This window comes from Phocoena phocoena, chromosome 21 (assembly GCF_963924675.1).
Source record: "Phocoena phocoena chromosome 21, mPhoPho1.1, whole genome shotgun sequence".
Classification (NCBI taxonomy): Eukaryota; Metazoa; Chordata; class Mammalia; order Artiodactyla; family Phocoenidae; genus Phocoena; species Phocoena phocoena.
In genome coordinates, this window is record NC_089239.1 from 5,828,064 (window position 1) to 5,853,294 (window position 25,231).

Here is a 25,231-nt window from a genome sequence, read left to right on the forward strand (position 1 = left end):
CAAGCAAAAATGGAGAGTTCATCACTACTAAACCAACCTTACAAGAAATGTTAAAGGATCTTCTTTAAATGAAAAATAAAAGGCTACAACAAGAAATAAGAAAATATAGGAAGTGAAAAATCTCCCTGGTAAAGGCAAATATATAGTTAAGGCAGTGTATCAACCACTTAAATAATCTAGTATCAAGGTTAAAAGACAAAAATTGTAAAAATCAACTATAGCTACAATAAACATATAAGGGATAGTCATGAAGATGTAAAATATGACATCAAAAACACAAAGTGTATGTGGGGTGAGGGTAAAAATTGTAGATCTTTTAAAATTGTATTTAAATTTTGAATGACTATCAGTTTAAAACAAGTAGGTGTAGCTATACGTCGACATATATGAACCCCATGGTAACCCAAATCAAAAACTACAATAGATATACAAAAATTAGAGAGAAAGGAGCCCATACATAACACTAAAGAAAATCATCAAACTGCAAGGGAAGAAACTAAGAGAGAAAGAAAAGAGAGAAGAATTACAGAAACAACCAGAAAGCAAGAAATAAAATATCAGTAAGTACATAGCTATCAATAACCCCTTTAAATGTCAAAGGACTAAATGCTGCAATCAAAAGGCTGACTGGATAAAAAAAAAAAACAAGACGCATCTATAAGCTACCTATAAGAGACTCAATTCAGAGCTAAAGACATATGCAACAATCTCATCTACAATCACATCAAAAAGAATAAAATACCTAAGAATAAATTTAACCAAGGAAGTGAAAAACCCATACTCTGAAAACTATAAGACATTGATGAATACATACAAATAAATGGACAGATATACCATGTTCATGGATTGGAAGAATTAATGTTAAAATAACTGTACTACCCAAAGCAATCTACAGATTGAATGCAATCCCTAGCAAAATACTCATGACATTTTTCTCAGAACTAGAACAAAGAATTCTAAAATGTGTATGGAACCACAAAAGACCCCTAACAGGCAAAGCAATCTTGAGGAAAAAAAGAACTAGAGTTATCACACTCCCTGACTTCTATTTTACAAAGCTACAGCAATCAAAACAGTATGCTACTGACACAAAAACAGGTATATATCAATGGAACAGAATAGAGAGCTCAGAAATAAATCATACACATATGGTCAATTAATCTATGACAAAGGAGGCAAGAAGGTATACAATGGTGAAACAACAGTCTCTTTAATAAGCCATGTTGGGAAAACTGGACACCTCCACCTAAAAGAATGAAATTTTTGTATATGATGTGTGTATATCACATCATATACAAGAATAAACTCAAAATGGATTAAAGACCTAAATGCAAGACCAGAAACCATAAAACTCCTACAAGAAAACATATGCAGTACACTCTTTGACTTTGAATTTAGCAATATTTTTAATGGATCTGTCTCCTCAGGCAAGGGTATAAAAAGCAAAAATAAAGAAATGGGACTCATTCAAACAAAATCTTCTACACAATGAAGGAAACCATCAAGAAAACAAAAAGGTAACCAACTGAATGGGAGAAGATATTTGCAAATATGTTTGTTAAGGGGCTAATATCCAAAATATAAAATGAACTCAGATGACTCAATATTAAAAAAACAAGCAAGCAAACAAAACAAAAACTTGATTTTATTTTTTTCCCTTTTTTTAAATTTAATTTTTATTTTAAAATTAAAAAAAAATTTTATTGGGGTATAGCTGTTTTACAATGTTGTGTTAGTTTCTACTGTACAGAGAAGTGGAGTTCCCTGTGCTATACAGCAGGTTCTCATTAGTTATCTATTTTATACATATTAGTGTACATATGTCAATCCCAATCTCCCAATTCATCCCACCCCCCCTTTTCACCCCTTGGTGTCCATACATTTCTTCTCTACTTCTGTGTCTCAATTTCTGCCTTGCAAATAGGTTCATCTGTACCATTTTTCTAGATTCCACATATATGCCTTAATATATGATATTTGTTTTTCTCTTTCTGACTTACTTCACTCTGTATGACAGTCTCTACTGGTCAGAATGGCCATCATCAAAAAATCTACAAATAATAAATGCTGGAGAGAGTGTGAAGAAAAGGGAATCCTCTTGCACTGTTGGTGGGAATGTAAATTGATACAGCCACTGTGGAGAACAGTGTAGAGGTTCCTTAAAAATCTAAAACTGGAATTACCATATGACCCAGAGATCCCACTACTGGGTATATACCCAGAAAAACCATAACTCAAAAAGACACATGCACCCCAATGTTCACTGTGGCACCATTTACAATAGCCAGGTCATGGGAGCAACCTAAATGCCCACTGACAGACGAATTGACAAAGAAGATGTGGTACATATATACAATGGAATATTAATGAGCCATAAAAAGGAACGAAATGGGGTCATTTGTAGAGACGTGGATGGACAACTTGATTTTGAAATGGACAGAGAGCCTGAATAGGCATCTTTCAAAAGACACACAGATGGCCAACAGGCACATGAAAAGATGTTCAACATCACTAATCAGGGAAATGAAAATCAAAATCACAATGAGATATCACCTCACACCTGTCAGAATGGCTATAGTCAAAAAGGCAACAAATAGCAAGTGTTTACAAGGATGTGGAGAAAAGGGAACCCTGGCACACTATTGGAGGGAATGTAAATTGTTACAGTCACTATGGGAAACTATATGGAGGTTTCTCAATTAAAAATAGAACTACTTTGATCCAGGATATATATCTGAAGGATATAATACCAGTGTCTTGAAGAGGCAGGTGTACCCCCATGTTCATCGCAGTATTACTCACAATAGCCTAGATATGGAAATGACCTAAGTGTCGAGCAACAGATTAATGTATTAAAAGAAATGTAGTGTGGAATAATATTCAGCCATAAAAAATAAGGAAATCTTGCCATTTGCGACAACATGTAGGAACCTGGAGGACATTATGCTAATTGAAATAAGTCAGACAAGAGAAAGAGAAATACTGTATAATCTCACATGTGAAATGTAAAAAAGCCAAACTCCTCAAAGCAGAGAGCAGATTGGTGGTTGCCAGTGGGTGCTAAGTGAGGAAAATGGGAAGATGTAGGTTAAGGGTACAAATTTTCAGCTATAAAATGAAAAAAATCTGGGGATCTAATGTACTGCATGGTGACCGTAGTTAACAATAATGTTATTATATACTTAAAAGTTGCTAAGATAGTAAATCTTAAATGTTCTCAGTATGTGAAGTGGTGGATGTGTTAACTAACCTTATTGTGGTCATCATTTCACAATACATACTTAGAGCAAATCATTACATTGTACATCTTAAACTAAAGAATTATATGTTGACCATATCAATAAACCTGGGGAAAACTTTTTTTTTTTTTTTTTTTTGGGAAAACTTTTTTTAAAGATTAAATCATGCTCTTCCTCCCGTCTTAAGAATATGTGCATTTACCTTTGTTCAGAGTTTGTTTCTTTCTCCTTAGGGTTCCAATGGATTACGCTGGGTGTTGGGCAATTTTCAGGAGCTCGTTAAATGCTTTCATTAAAAGGAACTGAATGGTTGTAACAGTAACTGAATGAATTGTGAAGGTAGAGAGGATTTTTACCAGAAGACAGTAAAGAGAAGTTAGCCAACAAAAAGAACTAATCTAACTTCCTGTCCCTATGTTAAGTATGGTCTTATAAAATAAGAATTTAAAAAGGTTGCCCAAGATGTATGTTGATCACAGAGAAATCCCAGTGGGTACAGGAAAGATTTGTAATGTGGTATAGGAATGGGAAGTCAAATCAGGAGAGAGAAGCATCACACATTATGTACAGGAGAGTCCTAGAAATGACAGATTACAGAGTGGACTGAAGTGTGACAGGGGCTCCAATGCTGCTTGCATATAATAAGATGGGAAGGACTGCATAGAGTAGTGACATGTTTTCCATCTCCTTGGAACAAGTATTTCAAGAAATTTAATGATGGGACTCCCCTGGTGGCGCAGTGGTTAGGAATGCGCCTGCCAATGCAGGGGACACGGGTTCGAGCCCTGGTCCAGCAAGATCCCACATGCTGTGGAGCAACTAAGCCCATGCGCTACAACTACTGAGCCTGTGCTCTACAGCCTGCAAGCCACAACTACTGAAGCCCACGCACCTAGAGCCTGTACTCTGCAACGAGAACCCACCGCAACGAGAAGCCCACACACCGCACAAAGAGTAGCCACCACTCGACACAACTAGAGAAACCCCGCATGCAGCAACAAAGACCCAATGCAGCCAAAATTAGACAAATAAATTTAAAACAAAAAGAATTCGCCTGCCAATGCAGGGGACACAGGTTCGAGCCCTGGTCCAGGGAGATCCCACATGCCGCAGAGCAACTAAGCCTGTGCACCACAACTACTGAGCCCGTGTGCCACAACTACTGAAGCACGTGCGCCTAGAGCCCATTCTACACAAGTGAAGCCGCTGCAATGAGAAGCCCGCGCACCACAATGAAGAGTAGCCCCTGCTCACCACAACTAGAGAAAGCCCGCATGCAGCAACGCAAGACCCAACACAGCCAAAAATAATAAATAAATAAATTTTTTAAGAAAAAGAAATTTAATGCTAACATATAAAATACAGATTGCCTCCTACCTTGCAATCTCGTGTGCAGCATTCCCCCGAACCACATATTTTATTTTTTTTCTTTGTACATGTTCTAGGATCACAGCAGTTTGGATGTGTACAATTCTGGAAACAAATGCTTTGTTACTCAGTCATGCATGATTAGGTACAATCAAATAAAACTGCAATACAGAATTTATTTACGAAGTATAAGCATTTCTTAAAAACCAGTTTCAGTAATCCCACTCTTTACATGAGACTTATTGAAATCAACATCTCAGCCAGTAGGTTGTAAAAGAAATGTGTCATTTCACTACATTCCATATAATCTGAACAATATTAACATAACTACTGTGGAGCCAAAAACTTAGAGGAAATAGTTATTAGATTTCTTGTTAGCTACCATTCTCTTCTAAATTTTTCCTATATTCTTGCTTTCATAATAAATCTATTTACACACTGCCAGCATGCAGACTCTCAGCTTCTGTCTGAAATGGCAAACCCCCAAACTTCTGCCCCCAGAAAAGTGGTCCCAGAAGCCAGTCTGGTCTGTCCAGATTTCACGGGGATGCTGGCCCCATATGTACTTGTATTTTACAAGATTCAGTGCCTTCAATCAACCTTTCCAGTCTTCAGTAGCGAGTTTGTTTTAAACTCTGTAATTTACCAATATTAGAAGTTTGAGTTTCCTGGTGTTGTGCTTTTTCTTACTGGTATTTTTTTGTTTGTTTTTGTTTTTATTTTTGTTTTTGCGGTACGCGGGCCTCTCACCGTTGTGGTCTCTTCCGTTGCGGAGCACAGGCTCCGGACGCACAGGCCCAGCGACCATGGCTCACGGGCCCAGCCGCTCCGCGGCATGCGGGATCCTCCCGGACCGGGGCACGAACCCGTGTCCCCTGCATCGGCAGGCGGCCTCTCAACCACTGCGCCACCAGGGAAGCCCCTTACTGGTATTTTTAATTGGTATTTTCAATGAACAGCTTCACCACAGGCAGCAATATTATACTTTAAAAAGGCTGCTTATTTCATCGATTGACTCGTGTATTCATGTACTCAAAGTTTAAATATTCCTTTGTTAGCTTTTTTTCTTACTGTATCTCTTAATCAAATGTTTGGTTATTCTAGTTTGGTTTTTTTTTCTTTTTCAATACAACTCCATTTGTAAGGGCAGACTTTCTTAAGAATAGAATGTTCTGGCTATTTCAAAATGGTTCCTTTTCCCCTCCCTCTGCCAGAAGCATTAGACTTCTCTCCAGTATTCACTGTGACAAACAGTTCAAGTTTCTGCAGGTACAACTCATAAAAGTGTGGGGACCTTCCTATGATTGGGTTCCCCTGGAGTTTTAAGCTATCAGAGTTCTACACACTGAGACTCCAGACATTTGTCAATTCCAGTTCAGGTTTTCCTACCCAGATACTGGTTCCCAAAAGGTTTTAGCTTGTGGGTTGCCATTCTATTAAGTTGTGATTCTCTGCATTCACCTGTTGGTTTTTCCAATTTGTGGGGCAGTGGTTTGCTCTGTGACCTCACATCTCTGATGGATGCAAGAAGAGCTATTTCTTTTCCAAGTTGGTTAGCTTTTTACTTGTAAGGACTAAGTGGTGACTTCTAAACTTCTCACATGTCAGACCAGAAACCATAATTCTTGTCTTTCAATGTATTTGAATAAAAGTCCTTTGAATTGGCTTTTGAATCTCCCATTTCAGAGTCTATCATTTTATTTTTCTTAACAGAGCCTAAAAGAAAACGTTTCTAAATTTGATTAAGTACAACTTTACACATTTTTCTTTAAAACCTCATTCTTATTTGCCTTATCTAAGAAAGTTCTGCCTATCACAAAGTCAAAAAGACTGTCTCCTGTGTTTTACCCTAAGAGCTTTAGGATTTTCACTTTTATATTTAGGTCTTTGATCCATTTCAAGTTAGTTTTTGTGTATGGTGAGATGTCAAAGTTTTCTTTTTATGTACGTGGATATCTAGCTCATACAATACCTTTGCTGGAAAGGTTTTCTTCACCCATTTAACTGCCTTAACACCTCTGATTGGCAGAGAATCAACTGATCTTATAAATATTTTATATTTGGATTCTCTATACTGTTTCATTAAGGGATATATTTATGCTTTGGCCAATACCACATTATATTGATTATTTATGCTTTATAGAAAATTTTGAAATTTACAGAAAATTAGTGTATGTGCTCCACCTTTGTTCTTTTTAATTGCTTTGTCTATTCTAGGTCCTTTGCATTTCCATATATATTATAGTATCAGCTTGTCAATTTCCACAGAACGATGGTGGGGTTGGGATTGGGATTGTGTGGAGTGTTGATGTAGAGCTGACATCTTGGCAATATTGTGTCTTCCAATCCATGAAAGTGGGATATGTCTCCCTCTCGATCTTCTTTCATTTCTCTGAGCAATGTGAGTTTTCATTTTCATTGTACGTCTTGCACGTATTCTGTTAAATTTATCTCTATTTCATGTTTTTGAAACAATGTATATGGAATTGTACATTTTAGTTCATTTTACATTTGTTCATTGTTTATACATAGAACTCCATGGAATTTGGGTTCACATGCATTCATTAATTAACTTTAGCAGACTTTGGGGGTAGATTGTTTAGGATTCTCCAATCACGTGGCCAAGTTGAATTTGATTAAAGACAGTTTTAATCTTCCTTTCCATTCACTGTGTGTTTCTTTTTTGTGCCTTATTGCAGTTTCATTGTGTTTCATTGTGTTTCTTTATCTTCCCTTACTGCAATGGCAGGAGCATCCACTGCAGCGTTGAAGGGAAACATAACCTGTCCATACAAAACTTTTTTCCATATAATAGCAAACGATGCATTTTGCTATACAGTCTATAGTCTTTAGATGTTCTTGTCTTTTTGTTACTGCTTGTTGTTAAAAGCATCTTTCTTCAACTCCTTATACACTCTTTGTGGTCACTAATTATAAGATTAGAGCTGATGCATACACTCAAGAATTTAGGAAGGCAATATTTGAAGACAAATATTAACTAAAGGATGTTTGCTCCCCACTTCAAAAAATGGCAAAATTAGGAAACTTAAAGGCTTCCATCTTCCCCAAAGAAGGTGTTTTTCAAAATTTTTCTACTAAAAGACAAGGTCTTCTTTTCCACCTCGTACTCACATATACGGGAAATGAAAAATATTTTTGAAAAAATTTCCACTAACCTGTAAAGTGCCGCAATCACATTCTTCACCCGATTCCAACTTTCCATTGCCACACACCTTCCACTGTTTGTAAACTGGCCCAACGGGAAGGATTTTACGAAGACATTCAAGGCCAGAATGTGCGGCAAAATATTTAAAGTCATCCAAGCTACAAGTGCTAAAATCCTTTATGCCCCCAGATAGCCTAAAGTAGATTAGAAAAAGGGCATGACCAGAATTGTTGCTGTATAACTCTACATTTCTCCTAATGTATGATGTTTCGAAGAGAGATTTAAAGAGCATTATTCTCACAGATAACAATAAGCACACTTTTAAAAATATAAAAGTATTTAAAAATACTAACATTTTTAACACACTTTTTCAATTTCACCAAGAAAATTCTTGTAATGAAAAAAAATTCCAAAATCTTTTGCCATTCATCCTGTTTTAAAGAAGACCAATTATTTACCTATCCTAAAATCTTTATTAATTGTTTAAACATAGGAACTGTGTTACTCTTTATTTACCTTCTTACTGCCAAACAACTGAATTAAAAATTTTTGGCCTCAGTATTTAATATACTTTTTATTTATTTAATATCATTTTTGTATTTTTTCTGTAAATATCAATATGAACATGTCTGTATTATCTCTAAAAGTATATTTTAGATCTTTTGCTCTCTGTAATCAGGCATTTTTCAAACAAGAATCTGTTTTTTGATTTATACCATGGGAGGGACAAGAGGAATACCTGTCCTGATGGAGTGAGAAAGTTGTTAGTAGTCTGCTAATATATCAGCATCCAACTAAAACCCTAGAAAGAATACAATTTAAGAGTAAAGACTACGCCCTAGACCAGTAGCTGACAAACTTATCTGTGAAGGGCCACACAGTACATATTATAGGCTTATATGCCATATGCTCTGTTGCAGCTACTCAACTCTGCCACTGTAGTGCAAAAGCAGCCATGAAGAACACGTAAAACAGTAAGCCTATAAAATGAATTTACAAAACAGGTAGGCAGCCAAATTTAGCCTATAGATCATTGTTGGCTGACCTCTGCCCTATACTAAAATCTACTCTGTATCAGTCCTAACAGTTAGAGTCTAAACTCAAGCCCTGACAACATCCCCAGAGGAAACCAAGTTTGGAAGTTCAGGCCTGCCATTTTAGAGGGGTTTGGAAATGCCTTGAGTTTTCTATAGACTCATGTTAACAAAGTATAAAACCGAGCACATAAAATTTAAAATGATTACCTAATAATTGAAGTGCCTCGTAGAAAAAGAATCAATGCTTTTCAGAGGAAGGTAATGAGAATCTAGGCTTTCTATTGTACTATCAAACAATATCCAATATGCTACTACTACTAATAATCATACAAAGAATAAGAAAATGTAAACCATAGTCAATAAAAAAGCAGTCAATGGTAAGCAACACTGAGATGGCCCAGGTGTTAGATTTGGCACACAAATACTTGAAAGGAACCATTATAAATATATTCAATTAATTAAAGAAAAATTTTAAATAATTCAGAGAAATTACAGCCTTACAGAGTGCACACTCAAAAGAGAGTGCATATCATCCAATTTACCTAATGTTCTAGGGCCAGTAAAACTAATTGTAGTGATAGAAATCAGATCAGCTGTTGACTGGCATAGGGTGGAAGGTAAAAAGGACAGCCAAGGATCACAAAAGAACTTTCTGTGGAAATGGAAATGTTGCATAGCCTGATTGACACTGGTTCAGTAATTTGTATATATTTATCAAGAATCATAAACTTGTACACTTAAAGTTTAAAGTGTACAAATTTTATTGTGGACAAATCGTACCTCAAAAGCTGATTTTTTATAGTATATACAAATACAACACTCAAAAAGATGATGAAAGAATATTCCTTTGAGAAACAATTTCACACAGAGAAGAAGTAATTTACTTATTATCTACTTTGTGCCTTCACAGATATTTGGGATAACATAGATTCAGTCATCACAGGACAAAATGAAATAATAAGAATACTGAGCTAAAAGGTCATTATTGGAAACATTTACCGAGCACTCTTCTAGGCAACTGGTGTGTAGTGAAACGTAGACCAAGTGCCTGCTAGGGGCAAAAAGTATGAACATCAGGAAACAGGTATATGAAATAAGTCAGATAGTTATTGGAATGATGAAGAAAAATAAAACAACACAATTTACAGGGAATAAAAGACACTGTTTTAGAAGAGAAGACATTTATTTAAAAAAAAAAAACTATAGCTAAGATTGGGAACAAGGCAAGGGTACCCACTCTCACCAGGTCGATTCACATTGGGCTGAATTTATTTCAAGTGCAATTAAGCAAGAAAAAGGAATTACGCACAAGTAGATGGAGAGGAAAACATAAAACTGTTCTTATTCATGGACAACAAGATATTGTTTATAGAAAATCTTAAGTAATCAACAAATAAAATCTGGAATTTCTGTTGAGTTTAGGAAGTTTGTGGCACACAAAGTCAATATACAAAAATTATATTTCTATGTACTAGCAATGAGCACTCTGAAAATGAAATTAAGAAAGCAGTTCTTTTCAAAATAGCAAAAAAAGAATAAAATGTTTAAGAATAAATATAACAAAACAAGTACAAGACCTCTAAACTGTAAAATACCATACATTGCTGGGGAAAATTAAAGACCTAAATAAATGAAGACATATACCAGATTCAAGAATTAAAAGACTCAGTATTGTTAAGATGGTTACTCTCCCAAAATTGACTATTTATAACACCCAAGATATGGAAGCAACCCAAATGCCCATCCACAGATGAATGGATAAAAAAGATATGGTATGGAATATTACTCAGCCATAAAAATGAATGAAATCTTCCATTTGCAGCAACAAGGATGGATCTAGAGACTATCATTCTAAGTGAAGTAAGTCAAACAGAGAAAGACAAATACTGTATGGTATCACTTACATGTGGTAACTAAAAAATAATACAAAAGAACACATATGCAAAACAGGAGTAGACTCACAGATATAGAAAACAAACAAGGGGTTACCAAAGGGGAGAGGGAGGAGGGGAGGAGCAAGTTAAGAGTAGGGCATTAAGAGATATAAACTAGTATGTATAAAACAGATAAGCAACAAGGATACAGTATATATATAGCACACAGAATTATAGCCATTATCTTGTAATAACTTATAATGGAATATAATCTGTAAATATACTGAATCACTATGCTGTATACCTGGAACTACCATAATGTTGTAAATAAACTATACTTCAATTTTTAAAACTCTCAACAGTTTTCATAAAAATTGGAAATTTGATAATAAAATATATATGAAACTACAAAGGACCTAGAATAACCAAAACAATTTGGGAAAAGATGAAAAAACTTGGGGATTTGTACTACCTGATTTCAAAATTGTTTTTAAAGTATTATCAATGATACTAAAATTTTAAAAAAGCCTTTTTCTTCAGTAGTCTCTCTCTCAGTGGAGCATAGTTTTACTTACTTGTGACTTGATGTCTTTCTAAATTAAAAAAAGATACATTTTTAACTTGAATTGTACTGTTCATCCTTATATTGTATAATGCCAGTATCAAGGCATTTAACTTTAAATAGAATCACTAAAATCACACAATTCATATGGCTTGTCCCCAGAGGGTACCTTCAATCTAGCCAGCAGAGAAAAATACAAGCCAGACTCTGGAAGGTAGGAAGGAGGAAGAGAATGTCCCCAAGCATGGAGAGGCCTGAGGGAGCGCTGGGTCTATTTTGGTGTGTGTTCCACCTGCACTTGAAAAGAATGCGCATCCTAGTGTAGGATATAGTGTTCTATAATTGTCAATTAATTCAGTTTGGTTATAGAAATATAAAGTCCCTAACCAAAAAAAAAATTTAAAGTATAGTTTAATAAAGAAAATGATCTTACACAGCTTTTGGTGACATTGTGCAAACATCTCCTGAACAGTGGCAGATCTCAGTATTATCATAACTCATTCCCATGTTAAGGCCAAGCAACTGCACAATACTGAGAGCATATGACTCCAAGGATAAACCCTCTGAATACTAAATATAAGGAAAATAAAAGAAAAATAGTTAGCTAAGAATCTTATTCAGTTATAAAAAGTTACTTACTATAATCAAAAATTCATATATAAAACTCATTTTTTTTAAACATCTTTATTGGGGTATAATTGCTTTACAATGGTGTGTTAGTTTCTACTTTATAACAAAGTGAATCAGTTATACATATACATATGTTCCCATATCTCTTCCCTCTTGCGTCTCCCTCCCTCCCACCCTCCCTATCCCACCCCTCTAGGTGGTCACAAAGCACCGAGCTGATCTCCCTGTGCTATGCGGCTGCTTCCCACAGGAATAAAGACACAGACCTACTAGAGAATGGACTTGTGGATATGGGGAGGGGGAAGGGTAAGCTGTGACAAAGTGAGAGAGTGGCATGGACATATATACACTACCAAGCATAAAACTCATTTTTAAAATTCATTAATGCATCCAAGATACTTAACGTAGACACAATTGTACTAGTTATGTAAGTATTATTAAACACGGATGGATGAGTAACACTACAGTTTAATTTCAAGATACTATTACATAATGACAATACCAGCTATCTTAGCAAATCTAATAGAGTTTAAACACCACACTATATCGCTTCTTTGAATTATTTTAAACAAGATGCTTTTAATCTTTTTTTTTTAATAATCAATCCTACATTCTCTTTGTAGTATACAGTCTCTAAAATGGGTCCCAATGATCCCTGCCTCCTGGTATTTATGATCCTGTGTATCCCCACTCCATTGAGTGTAGGCTGGACTTACTGACTTGCTTCTAGTTAACTGAATATAGCAGAAGTGATGGGTCATCATTTCCAAGATAAGTTATTTAAAGACTGACTTCTTGGAATCTATGTCTCTCTCTCTCTCTCATTCGCTCTGGGGGAAGGTAGCTACTTTGTTATGAAGTAGGCCTGTGGAGAGGTCCTCGTGAGTGAGCTTGGAAACTTTTTCTGAGGTCTTCCAATAGTCACATGACTGAGCTTGGAAGCAAATCCCCTCTGTGTTGAACCTTGAGATAATTACAGCCCTAGCTGACATCTTGTTTTCACCCACTAAGCTGCTCTTAGATTCCTGACCCACAGAACTGTGTTGTTTTCACGTGCTAAGGTTTGGTACAATCAGTTACATAGCAATAGATAACTAATACACCCTCAATAGGTATTGTTGTTTTCCTTTGAAACATTTCTATTATCTGCACACAAGTTTATAGCAGCTTTATTCATAACTGCCAAAACTTGCAAGCATCCATGATGTCCTTCAGCAAGTGAACAGATAAACTCTGGCATGTTTCAGGCAATAGAATATTATTCAGCACTAAAAAGAAATGAGCTACAAGGTCATGAAAAGACACAGAGGAAATTTAAATGCATGTTACTAAGTGAGAGAAGCCAACCTGCAGAGACTATATACTATATGACTCCAACTATATGACATTCTGGAAGAAAAGTTATGGAGACAAAAGAGCCACGGCTGCAGGTGGGGAGGGGAGAAATTAATTGGCAGAGAGCACAGAGGATTTTTAAGGCAGTGAAAATACTGTGTATGATACCATAATGATGGACACATATCATTATTTGACCAAATTCGTAGAAAGTACAACACCAAGATTGAACCCTAAGGCAAATTATGAACTTTGGGTGATTTTTAATGGGTCAATGTACGTTTATCAATTGCAATAAGTATAACCCTCTGGTGAGTGATGGTGATAACGAAGAAGGTTATGCAAGTGTAGGGGCAAGGGATACATTGATAATCTATGCACCTTCTTCTCAATGGTGCTGTGAACCTAAAACTGCTCTAAAAATAGTATTTTTTAAAAAGTTGTTGGTACTTGATGGACCAAGAGCAAGATGGCATTGTGAGGGAGTGGCAAGTAAAGCACAGTTCAGAGGAGAAGATTAACTGACCCATGAAGATGTTTCTAAGTTTCCATTCCACATATTGCCCTGGGTCGCTTGTCCTTCAACCACAGCCACTGAGAGGTAGAAAACAACAATCAGCTGACGCATCAGACACTTCAGTCCACCTTCAGAGGGTAGAGAGTAATTTTGTTTACTGGAAGACTGCTTGAACTCAAGCAATCCCTCCTTCCTGCACCCCAGCTTTTGATCAAAAGCAGTTCTTAGGACCAAACAGAAGCCCTTGCCAGGACACACTTTATTCCCTTCATAGTTACAGACAATATTAATAGTAACCAAGGAACACATTTAGTTTCTCAGAAGACACAATGCCACTCTATTGGAAAAGGCATTCAATATAACTTTCATTGTCCCCAACAGGTCCCAGATAGCTGGTTCAATTGAGAGACATAACGGTTTCCTTAAATAATTCCTTTTCATATCCAACAAATGGACCCCTAAATGGGCCAAGCTATTGATGTCTCTTAATTCAAGGACCCTTGTCTGACACACACTTCACACAAACTTTAAAACATTTTTCCCTTTTCCTTCCCTATATTTAAAGGGGCTTATGTCTGGCCTCCATGTATATAAAGATTCACTGTATATGAGTCCCTTTAATTATGTCTCCCCTACTGTTGTAAATATTTTATCTTGCCCCATCCCATAAGGGTTGGAGACCAGATCCAGGTACATACCATCCTGAGGTCTATTAACCATAGATTTCCTCCTGGTCCAGGCAGCTGCTAATTTGACATGAGACCCATTTGAGCCTAAACTTCCACCACCACAAAAACAAACAAATGAAAAACAAAAACAAAAGCCTCTCAAGTGCAGCTGTACAACATTCTGTTGACTGTTCATCTCATTACCATTGGTCTGAGTGTTTTTATTGGTTTGCAACCTGGAGGCCCAAATTCTCCAAGTAAGCCATTATTTCAGCCAGACGTGGCAAATGCTGAGGCCCACATGCCACTGAGTTTGGATAATACAAACCTTACAACCAAAAGACTTCACCAGCTTGCCTGTCAACAACCAAACCAACAACTGAGGCAAAAGGCCCATACTGACTGGCTAAATTAGGGTTCCTGCCTCCAGCATAATTATGGAGCCCTAAACACAGGCATAAATATTTTAAATGGCAAACAACCTGACCTCCTATTAACCACATACACCAAAATCAGGTCATAAAATCTAAAACCTATTTATAACAGAACTCTTCTCACCACCTAATAGGGCAAGACCCTAGACTGTTGGACACTTTTAGATCCAGCCACAGCTAACTTGGGCTGTGCCAGTCAGGCTCTGCACAGATGTCAATATCACTTCTGCTCGCTGTGCACCCACAAGCCCCTTGAGTTAACAGATATTTATAAATCGAAGTCACAGGCCCATCATTGCCTTCAGATTACACAAGTACTTCAGCACCATTTTAATACCACAGAGCCACAAAAATAAAACCTGCATTCATTCAAGTGGGTATCAGCTGAAAAAGGATATCCTAGCACTACACCCCAAACAACATTGCCCTGGCCCAGGAACTCACTGCTAGAGACGTTATTACCTCAGATGACATCACTCCAGCTTAAGACCTGCCTGTTGGAGATGACTCTGCATCCTGCACGGAGACAACTTCCCCTCAGACACTAAAACTTCCACCCCAGGAAGGCTCATGGACTGCCTCTCCCAAGGCACAAATTGCACACAAGAAATGTACTGGTTTTCTTACTTCGATATTAGGGACTCTATTAGTGTTTCCTGAGCAGCTGTCTGTGTAGCCCATGACAAGGGTATACGTATTTGTCCTCTGTCAAACCATATATCCCTATACTCCATGTCTATCTGTGCCATTCTAAACACTGGTGGAGACTATTGCTTTCCCTAGGAGTCACCTGCCTTGTATCATGAACCCCTGGACCCTAGGGAGAGGACCACTCACTCCCCAGTCCCTTCTCCTACTACTCCCACCCTGCATCTCTGACCATGACTACAACCATCTCTTCCCTTTGGGTACATATAAATACCATCAATCTTTATATATACTTTACCAAACTAATCAGCTTGATACTCTCCAACAACATAAACTGCCTGACTTGCCACTTTTACCCAAAAATACACCAGGATATTATTGTCAAGAAACACACATACAGAATTTTTAACACAATTTACAACTGCACAAAGATGCTCTTAGAGACTCCAGAAATTTCAGATCTATTTCCTTGGCTAATGTTATACAAATGGGAAATTTAGTTATGAGCTGGTCTACAAGAATTCCTTATACGTCTACTTCTGTTTCTCCTTTTTACTCTCATAATAAAATGTTCTCTATGCTGTTTAGCCAAACTTATGCTCTACTCCCTAAAAGTGTCTTACTATGCCAAGGGTTTGATCATATTTCAAACCACAACAGGACTAACTTTATTAACATCACATTTTCTGTATTCCGAAGCTTTCATATCTAGGGCCTTACCAACCTAGAGGACTGCCCTTCTTAGGGTTATCCAATTACTTCAGATAGTAGACAACTCACCTTTCATATGCAAACCAATCAATCCAGAGCCCATATACCCTACCACCTGATAGTCTGATAAAGTCTGCTTTATCAGACTCACATACACCAGGCCACTATCCACCTGCCAAAATCACACCAGGGCTAGGTACCAGACAACTAAGGACAGCCTCTATGCATCATGGACTGCTGAAACTAGCCAACCCTAGACCTGCTTACCCTGTCTCTCCTGTTTCTTCCCAAAGAAACCACAATAGAGGCTCTTGCCCACATTTGCCCTCTATCTCCTATGCTTCCTGACCAAACCTGGTGCTTCCTTATGTGGCCTCCGCATGGCATGGCATATTTCTTATTTCTAGGGAACTGTAAGTATGATAAATTTCTTCCTGAATGACAGTCATTTTCATGTCTGCATGTATTTCCATACCTGATGAAAACATATCCCAGGTAACCTTAAAAAAAATCTTTCAATCTAGATTAATTTCTCCTACTTTAGTTAAGTTAGTTTACTCTAGTCAGTTCAAACTAGATTACAAAAAAATTAGTTGTAAATGTATACTGTAAACTCTAGGGTAACTGCTTAAAGATTTTTAATGTAATTGATGTTCTAGAAAGGAGAGAAAATGGAATAATATAAAACCACAGAAGGCAATTAAAACCACAGAAGGCAGAAAAAACAAAAAGGAGTGTGGAAGATTTCAAGAAGAAACAAGAAACAAGGATAATGAATAGAAAACAGACAAAATTCAACATCCATTTATGATTTTTAAAAACTCTCAGGGGTGGAGGAAACATACATCAACATAATAAAGGCCATATACGACAAGCCCACAGCTAACATCACACTCAATGGTAAAAAGCAGAAAAGCTATTCCTCCAAGGTCAGGAATAAGACAAGAATCTGAACTATCACTACTTTTATACAACTCCTAGCCAGAGCAATTAGGCAAGAAAAAATAAATAAAAGAGATCCAAACTAGGAAAAAAGAAGTAAAACTGTCACCATTGGCAGATAACATGATATTATACAGAGAAAAATCTTAAAACTACACACACACATACACACACACAAAAACCTGTTATAACTAATATATGAATTCAGTAGAGTTTCTAGACCCACAATCAATACAAAGAAGTCTGTTGTGTTTCTGTACATTAATAATGCACTATCAGTAAGAGAAATTAAGGAAGCACTCCCATGTACAATTGTATTAAAAAGAACAAAATACCGAGGAATAAATTTAACCAAGGATATGAAAAAACTGTACACTGAAAACTAGAAGATGGTGATGAAAGAAATTGCGGAAGACACAAATAAGTGGAAAGATATTCCACACTCATGGACTGGAAGAATTAATATTGTTAAAATGTCCATTTTACCCATAGCCATCTACAGATTCAGTGCACTCCCTTTCAAAATTCCAATGGCAATTTTCACAAAAATAATACAAACATCCTAAAATTTGAATGGAAGCACAAAGGACCCCAAATAGCTGAAGCAATCTTGAGAAATAAGAGTAAAGCTGGAGGTATCATGCTCCCTGATTTCAAATTATACTACAAAGCTGTAGTAATCAAAATAGTATTAAATTCTATATTTATGGTGATAGACGTTAACTAGAATTTTTGCGGTGATCATTTTGCAATATATACAAATACCAAATCACTCTGTTTTACACCTGAAACTAATATAATGTATGTCAATTATACCTGAATTAAAAAAATTTTTTTAAACAATATGGTACTGGCACAAAGGCAGACACATAGATCAATGGAACAAAATATAGAACCCAGAAATAAACCCACACTTACACAGTCAACTGATCCATGCCAAAGGAGGCAGTAATATAAAATGGGAAAAAGACAGTCTCTTCAATAAATGGTGGTGGGAAAAACTGGACAGCCACATGCAAAAGAATGAAACTGGACCACTGTCTCACACCATACACAATAATTAACTCAAAATGTATTAGAGACTTGAATGCAAGACCTGAAACCATAAAACTCCTAGAAGAAAACATAGGCAATAAGCCTCTTGATATTAATTTTGGTGATGAATTTTTAGATCTGACTCCAAAGCAAAGTCAACAGAAGCAAAAATAAACAAGTGGGACTACAGCACACTAAAATCCTTCTGCACAGCAAAGGAAACGATCAACAAAATGAAAAGGCAGGCTACTAAGTGGGAGAAAATATTTACAAATCATATCTCTGAAAAGGGGTTAATATGTAAAATACAATACTCATACAACTCAATAGCAAAAAAAATAAATCAGATTAAAAAATGGGCAGATTATCTGAATAAACATTTTTCCAAAGCAAACATATAGATGGCCAACAGCTACATGGAAAGATGCTCAACATCTGGGTATATTCCCAAAGGAAATGAAATCAATATCTTGAAAAGATATCTGCACTCCCATGTTCACTGCAGCATTATTCAAAACAGCCAATATATGGAAACAACCTAAATGTTCAATCATGCATAAAGAGAAAAAAGACAAAAAAAAAAAAAAAAAAAAAGGAAATCCTGTCCTTTGAGACGGCATGGATGAACCTGGAAGACATCATCATTCTTAGTGAAATAAGCCAGATACAGAAAGATAAATATGTATGATCTCACTTATATGTTGAAACTAAAAAAGGCAAATTCATAGAACCAGAGAGTTAGAGTGGTCGTTGTCAGTGACCAGAGGATGGGTCAAAGGGTATAAACTTTCATCTTTATAAGATGAATAAGTTTGGGGATATAATATACAGCAATGTGCTTATAATTAATAATACTTATTGTATACTTGAAATCTGGTAAGTGAGTAAATCTGAAGTTTCTCACCAAAAAACAAACGAAAAAATGGTATCTATGTGAGTTGATGTGTGTGTTAACTTGATTGTGGTAATCATTTCAAAACGTATACAAAGATTAAATCTTCACATTTTACATCTTGATAAAAATCATGTCATACAACCTAAATATATATAATTTTTATTTTTCAGTAAAGCTTGAAAATAAGATGTACATAAAATAAATGGAAGACAAAGTAGATTAAAAATGAAAAATTTCACAAAAGCATTGGAATTTATAAACAAAATAAATTAAAAACTGTAGAACTGGAATAAAAGGAATATCTGAAATAGCAGAATAGAGTATTACTGAACAGAATTAAAGATCACAGAAAATACTCAAACTGAAGAACAAAACAAACTGAACAAAAAAAGAATTAAAAAAAAAGAACAATAGTGACATATGGTGCATCTTTTAAAGGACTAATATATGTTAATTAGAGCCTAACAAGAAAATGTGAAAGATGATGGGACAAAAATAATATCTGAAGTACAATTATAACGGTTGAGAATTTTCCAACACTAATAAAAGACATCAGGCAATATCTTCAAGAAGCCCTACTAACACTAAAGGAGAAATACAAAGAAAAATGAGTCTAGGTCCATGATGTCTCTGCAAGAACTGTCTTATTTCCAGCTCATCCTTGTTCTAGGATGTAGTTCTTCTAATTCTCAGTGAAAAGTGTCACAATGATGCTTAACATTAACTGGCCTTGATCTCCCACTTTTTGCTCCTCTCGACCTTGAGTCTGTCAAAAATAACCTTGGTTTAGTGCCCTCAGTCATCTGGTTGAAACAAACAAAAATTCCCTGATGGAAGGTAAGAGCAACTAGACTCTAAATTATTTACATGAATAATTTTTAAATGGCCAAAATGCAATTACAAATAACCATACCCAAAAAGAAAAAAAATACAGCATGAATGAGAATTAACAGGAGTGCCAGACAGCAGAAAACCAACAGGGGCTCGACGTATTTAAACTATCAGATACATTATTTAATTTAACTATGCAGTATAAAAAGGCAAAATACAGTATAGCCTATGCCATGGTCTGTTGTAAAAGTAAAACATAAGTATATGCCTATATTTCCATAAGAAACATTGGAGAAATTTCATAAGAATCTGATGAAATGGGATGATGGATGATTATATGAGAGAATAAAACTTTTCAGATTATACTGCAAACCAGAAGAGAGTAAAGTGGCATTTGTACTAAAAGAAAAATTTTGGTAGTCTAGGGTTCTATAGTCCAGTGAAAATAATCTGAAAAATAAAGTAAAGTAAGATATCGTCAAATAAATGAAAGCTAAGAGAATTCAATGTCTGTAGATCTAACACTACAAAAAAAATCATTAAGTAAATTCCTCAGAATGAAGGCACATGATTCCAGATGGAAATCTGAATCTGCACAAAGATTGCAAAATGCTACAAATGGCAAATGAGTAAAAGAAATACACAATACTATTATTTCTTTTCCTAATTCCTTCAAAAAGCATTTGACAATTTAAAGGGGGAAAATCATAATTGTATTACAGGGATTATGTATATGTAGTAGTAAATATATGGAAATTCAACAAAAAAAGGAAACGTGTAAAATGGAATTATAGTACTGTAGAACCCTTACATATAGTGATATAACAGCACATCCAATAGACAGTCATATGGTAAAGACATCTATTTTACTAGGACTAAAAGGGAGAAGGTAGGAAAGGAAGATCAAAGGAGAAAAACAGAAGCAACAAATGGGACACAAATAACAAGATGGTAGCCCTATACCCAAACTTAATAATTATATTAAATGTGAATGGACTAAATATTCCAATTGAAAGCAAAGGTTGTCAGGATGGATTTGACAAAACAAATGTAACAATAAAAACAGATGCACTGATTATAGAAGAGGCACTCTAAGTATAAAGTGGTAAATGGTAGTGGTAGTTAGAAGTAAAAAGGTGGAAAATATTTATATACCATGCAAGCATCATAAAGTTGATGATGCTGTATTGATGATACATTTCACAATGAAAAAAAAGAGTCAATGTATCAAGAATATGTAGCCATCCTAAATATTTATACACTTAAAATTAAAGCTTCCAAGTATGAATCAGAAATTGACAGAACTAATTGGAAAAACAGGTAAATCCACATTTATTAGAGCCTTTAACACTAATATCTCACTAGTTGAGAGAACAAGTTGACAAAAGTCAGAAACACTGTTAACCAACTAGACATAGTAAATACTTCTAGAATACTATACCTAACAACTGCAGAATGAATACACATTTTTCTCAAGCACAGTTGAAAAAATAGGCCAACATACACTATATGCCAGGGCATAAAGCAAGTCTGAGTAAATGAAAAAGGATTAAAATAGTACAAAGTATATTCTCTGACAAGTGAATTAAAGTATGAAAAGTCAGCAAAAAGATAATGCACAAATATTTAGAAATTTAGCAACACACATGTAAATCTCATAAGCCAAATGAGAAATGAAAGGGAAATAAGAAAATACTTTGAACAATTAGAAAGCATCAAAATATCTAGAATACAGCTAATTTTACACAAAAAAGAACTCATAGCTTTAAATCTCTATAGTTTCTAAAGATTTAAAATAAATCTACAATCTAAATTTCTGTTTTTAAAAGCCAGGAAAAAAACATTATAGAAGAAAGAAATTAATAAAGAGAAAGAGTCAATTAAGTAGAAAACGAACATCAGAGAGAATCAACAAAGTCATAATTTGGTCCTTTGAAAAAATTCAAGAGTTGATAAACCTCCAGGAAACCAATCTAAAAGTAGGATAAGGAAGAGGAGAAATATCACTACAGATCCAACCACAGAATAAGAGAATACTACGAGTAATGTATACCGATCAAGTTGATTACACAGATGAAATAGACACATCCCTTGAAAAACATAACTCACAAGCACTTACACAGGAATATATAAACAAATTGAATATACCCATAACCGTGCAATAAATTGATTTCTAAATTTAAAGATTTCCCACAAAGAAAGCTCCTTCCCTACACTGCTTCACTGGTGAGTGCAGGAGCAACACAAGGATGTCCTTTCTCATCATTTCTATTAAACACTGCCCTGGAAGTCCAAGCAAGGTAAATAAAGAATGTGAAAGAAGCAGTAAAACTGCTCACAGACATGAGGGCATTTAATGAAAACCTAAAGGAATATGCCCCACAAAAAGATAGTGATGTCATCAAAATGGAGACATCCCTGACTTGAGTCCCCCTCACAAGAAGACCAACTAACAACTATCCTTAAATAAGACACCACTGTGAAAATCCCAGAACCTGGGGGTGAGGCTGAAGCATGTCCCTGGAGCACAGACTAAGAAAGACCACATTAGAAGGGTAAGAGGAGCATGAGAAAGAAAAGAGGAATGGCTCCACTCTGACTACATTGCCTTCCTCAGGCACCGCACCAAGAGGGGCCCCCAGACCTACAAATCCTCCAATGAGGAAACAAGAGCCCAAGCTGGAAATCCAGCTCCCACAGCATTGTGGAACACTTCCTAGGAGGTTCAATGAGGTCGAACCTCACAGGATCCCTGGGGGAATCTGTGGGGCTTGACCACTGGTAATCAGCTTGAGATGGGAGAAGAGGGGGGACAGGTGTATAGCAACCAGTGCACACATCTTGGCAGATCACAGTTCTGCTTGCAGCAGTGCCTGAGCAGAGATCCCAGCCAGTGGCTCTGCCCATCTTTAGAGCTGAGCCAGTGGCCCTGTCTAGCCAGGGAGCTTGGTTGGCGGTTCTGCCTAATTTGAGTGCCCAGGCAATAAGCCAAACCATACCAGCCCTGGACCCCATCCTATAGCCATGCTTGAGCAGAGAGCCAAGTCAGCAGTCCTGCCAACAGTTAAGTATAGCCTATGGCCCTGTATAATAAGAGAGCCTGAACAATGACCAAAGATATCCTTGAAACCCAGCCCATGGTATCAGCTAGCAGCAAAGCAGAGCCTAATGGCCAGCTCCAGCCTATCGCCTTGCCTGACTGCTGAACAAAGCCTGCAGATTCAACCAGGCAGGGAGCCTAGCCAGTGACCCTGCCCAATTGTGGAACATAGCCTCCAGGCCCACCCAATGCAGAAGCCTGGACAATGACCCTGCTCTGATGCACAGTGCAGTCTCTAGAGGCTGCACTCTGGAAGCCCCTACTGACAAGAGTGCCTGCCCAGGGACCTTGTCCAACAGCACAGCACAGCCAGAGACCTACCTGATCATGAGGTCTAACCTGGGACCCTGCAAACTTGGGGGTATAGCTTGGGCCTCACCTAATTTCAGAGTACAGCCTAAGGCCTTGTCAACCACAAAGCCCTGCCTAGAGCTCTACAAAGTACTGCCAGTAGCACTATCCAATCACTGAGAAGACACTTACAACTCACCAGACCAGGAATGATTGTGGAGCCCAGCCATGGCCCTATCCAATGGCAGAGTCCAAACAGTGGCACCACCTTAAAAGGAAACACAGCCTATGACCTTGTCTGACCAGATGTGATTGCAGAGCCCAGTTAGTGAAGGCCCACCTGACCATGCAGCAGAGCCAGCAGCCCAACCTAATCAGAGAGCACACCCAGTAGACCTGCTTGAATGCAGAGCCCAGCCAGCAGGCTCACTCAGCCACAGTGTCTAGCCAGTGACAAGTCTGCTGACCACAGAGCACAAGTAGTGCCCTCACCCAAATAGAGACCCCCGCATAGCAGCAAGCCCCGCATATCCATGACACTACCAGCTGACCCATACGATAACCCATGTGGTGAAGGTCTATGCCTGCTGAAGTGAAGCTGTAAAGTGTGGAAGAGGAGAATGCTTGCTAAAGTGCACAGATACCAATGCAAGGAATCAAGGATCATGAAGAATCAGGAAAACATGACACCACAAAGGAAACTAATAAAGCTCCAATAATTGAACCTAGTGAAATGGAGATGGATAAAATGTCTGAAAGAATTTAGAGTAATCCTCAAAGAATTTCAGTGAACTACAAGAACTAACAGCTACACAAAATTAGGAAAACAATGCACGAACAACATGAGCAGTTCAACAAAGACATAAAAACCATCCAAAAATAATCAAAGAGAAATCCCAGAGCTGAAGTATATGATGACAGAAATGAAGAACTCAACAAAGAGCTTCAACATCAGACTAAACTAAGCAGAGAAAAGAATCAAAGAACTGGAGGATAGGTCATCTGAAATAATCTGGTCAGAGGAGCAAAAGGAGAAAAGAATGAAAAAGGATGAAGAAACCCTACAGGTTTTATGGGACATGATCAAAATAAATAATATATGTATTATGGGAATCCAGAGATAGAAGTCTATTTAAGGCAATAATGGCTAAAAACTCCCCAAACATTGGGAGAGAAACAGACATCTAGATTCACGAGGCCCAAAAGAACCAAATATGTTGAGTCCAAAAAGGGTTACACCAAGACACATCATGATAAAATTGTCAAAAGAAAGCAGCAAACGAAAAGCAACTTGTCACATAAAAAGGGAATCTCCATAACTGGATTTCTCAGCAAAAACTTTGTAAGTCCACAGAGAGTGGGATGATATATTCAAAACACTGAAAGAAAAGATGACTGTTAACCAAGATACTACACCAGCCAAAGCTGTCCTTAAGAAATTTAAGATTTTCTCAAAAACCAAAGCTGAGGGATTTCATCACCACTAGACCTGTCTCACAAGAAATGTAAAGAGGAATTCTTCAAGTAGAAATAAAAAGATGCTAAGTAACATCATAAAAACATACAAATGTGTAAAACTCAGTGGTAATGGTAAATATAGAGTCAAAGTATTCTCTAATATGGTAATGGAAATACATAATTCACTTACAACTCTCATTTAAAAGTTTACAAACATGTTAAAAATAACCATAACCATAACAATTTGTTATTGTATACACAATATAAAAAAGATGTAAATTTGAACACCAATAACTTAAAATGCAATTGCGGGGAAGTAAAAGAATAAAGTTTCTGCTTGCTATTAAAGTTAAGTTGTTATCAGCTGAATATAAGATGCTACCAATGTATTTTATATAAGCCTCATGGTAACCAAAAAGGGAAAATCTGTAGTAGGTACACAAAATATTATGAAAAAGAGGTCAAGCCATACCACTACAAAAACTCATCA

At 36.6% G+C, this 25,231-nt stretch overlaps 1 protein-coding gene across 1 annotated transcript in view; it reads right to left on the reverse strand.

The window, feature by feature from the left end:
- The window catches only part of LOC136141917 (disintegrin and metalloproteinase domain-containing protein 5-like), a 144,748-nt gene that overhangs the window by 73,296 nt on the left and 46,221 nt on the right, over positions 1 to 25,231 (reverse strand). Inside the window, exons 9-13 of the mRNA XM_065900073.1 lie at positions 16,259 to 16,361; positions 13,738 to 13,856; positions 11,680 to 11,816; positions 7,784 to 7,967; positions 4,617 to 4,712 (exon numbers count right to left, since the gene is read on the reverse strand). Coding sequence (XP_065756145.1) covers positions 4,617 to 4,712; positions 7,784 to 7,967; positions 11,680 to 11,816; positions 13,738 to 13,856; positions 16,259 to 16,361 — 639 coding nt within the window. The remainder of the gene's footprint in view (positions 1 to 4,616; positions 4,713 to 7,783; positions 7,968 to 11,679; positions 11,817 to 13,737; positions 13,857 to 16,258; positions 16,362 to 25,231) is intronic.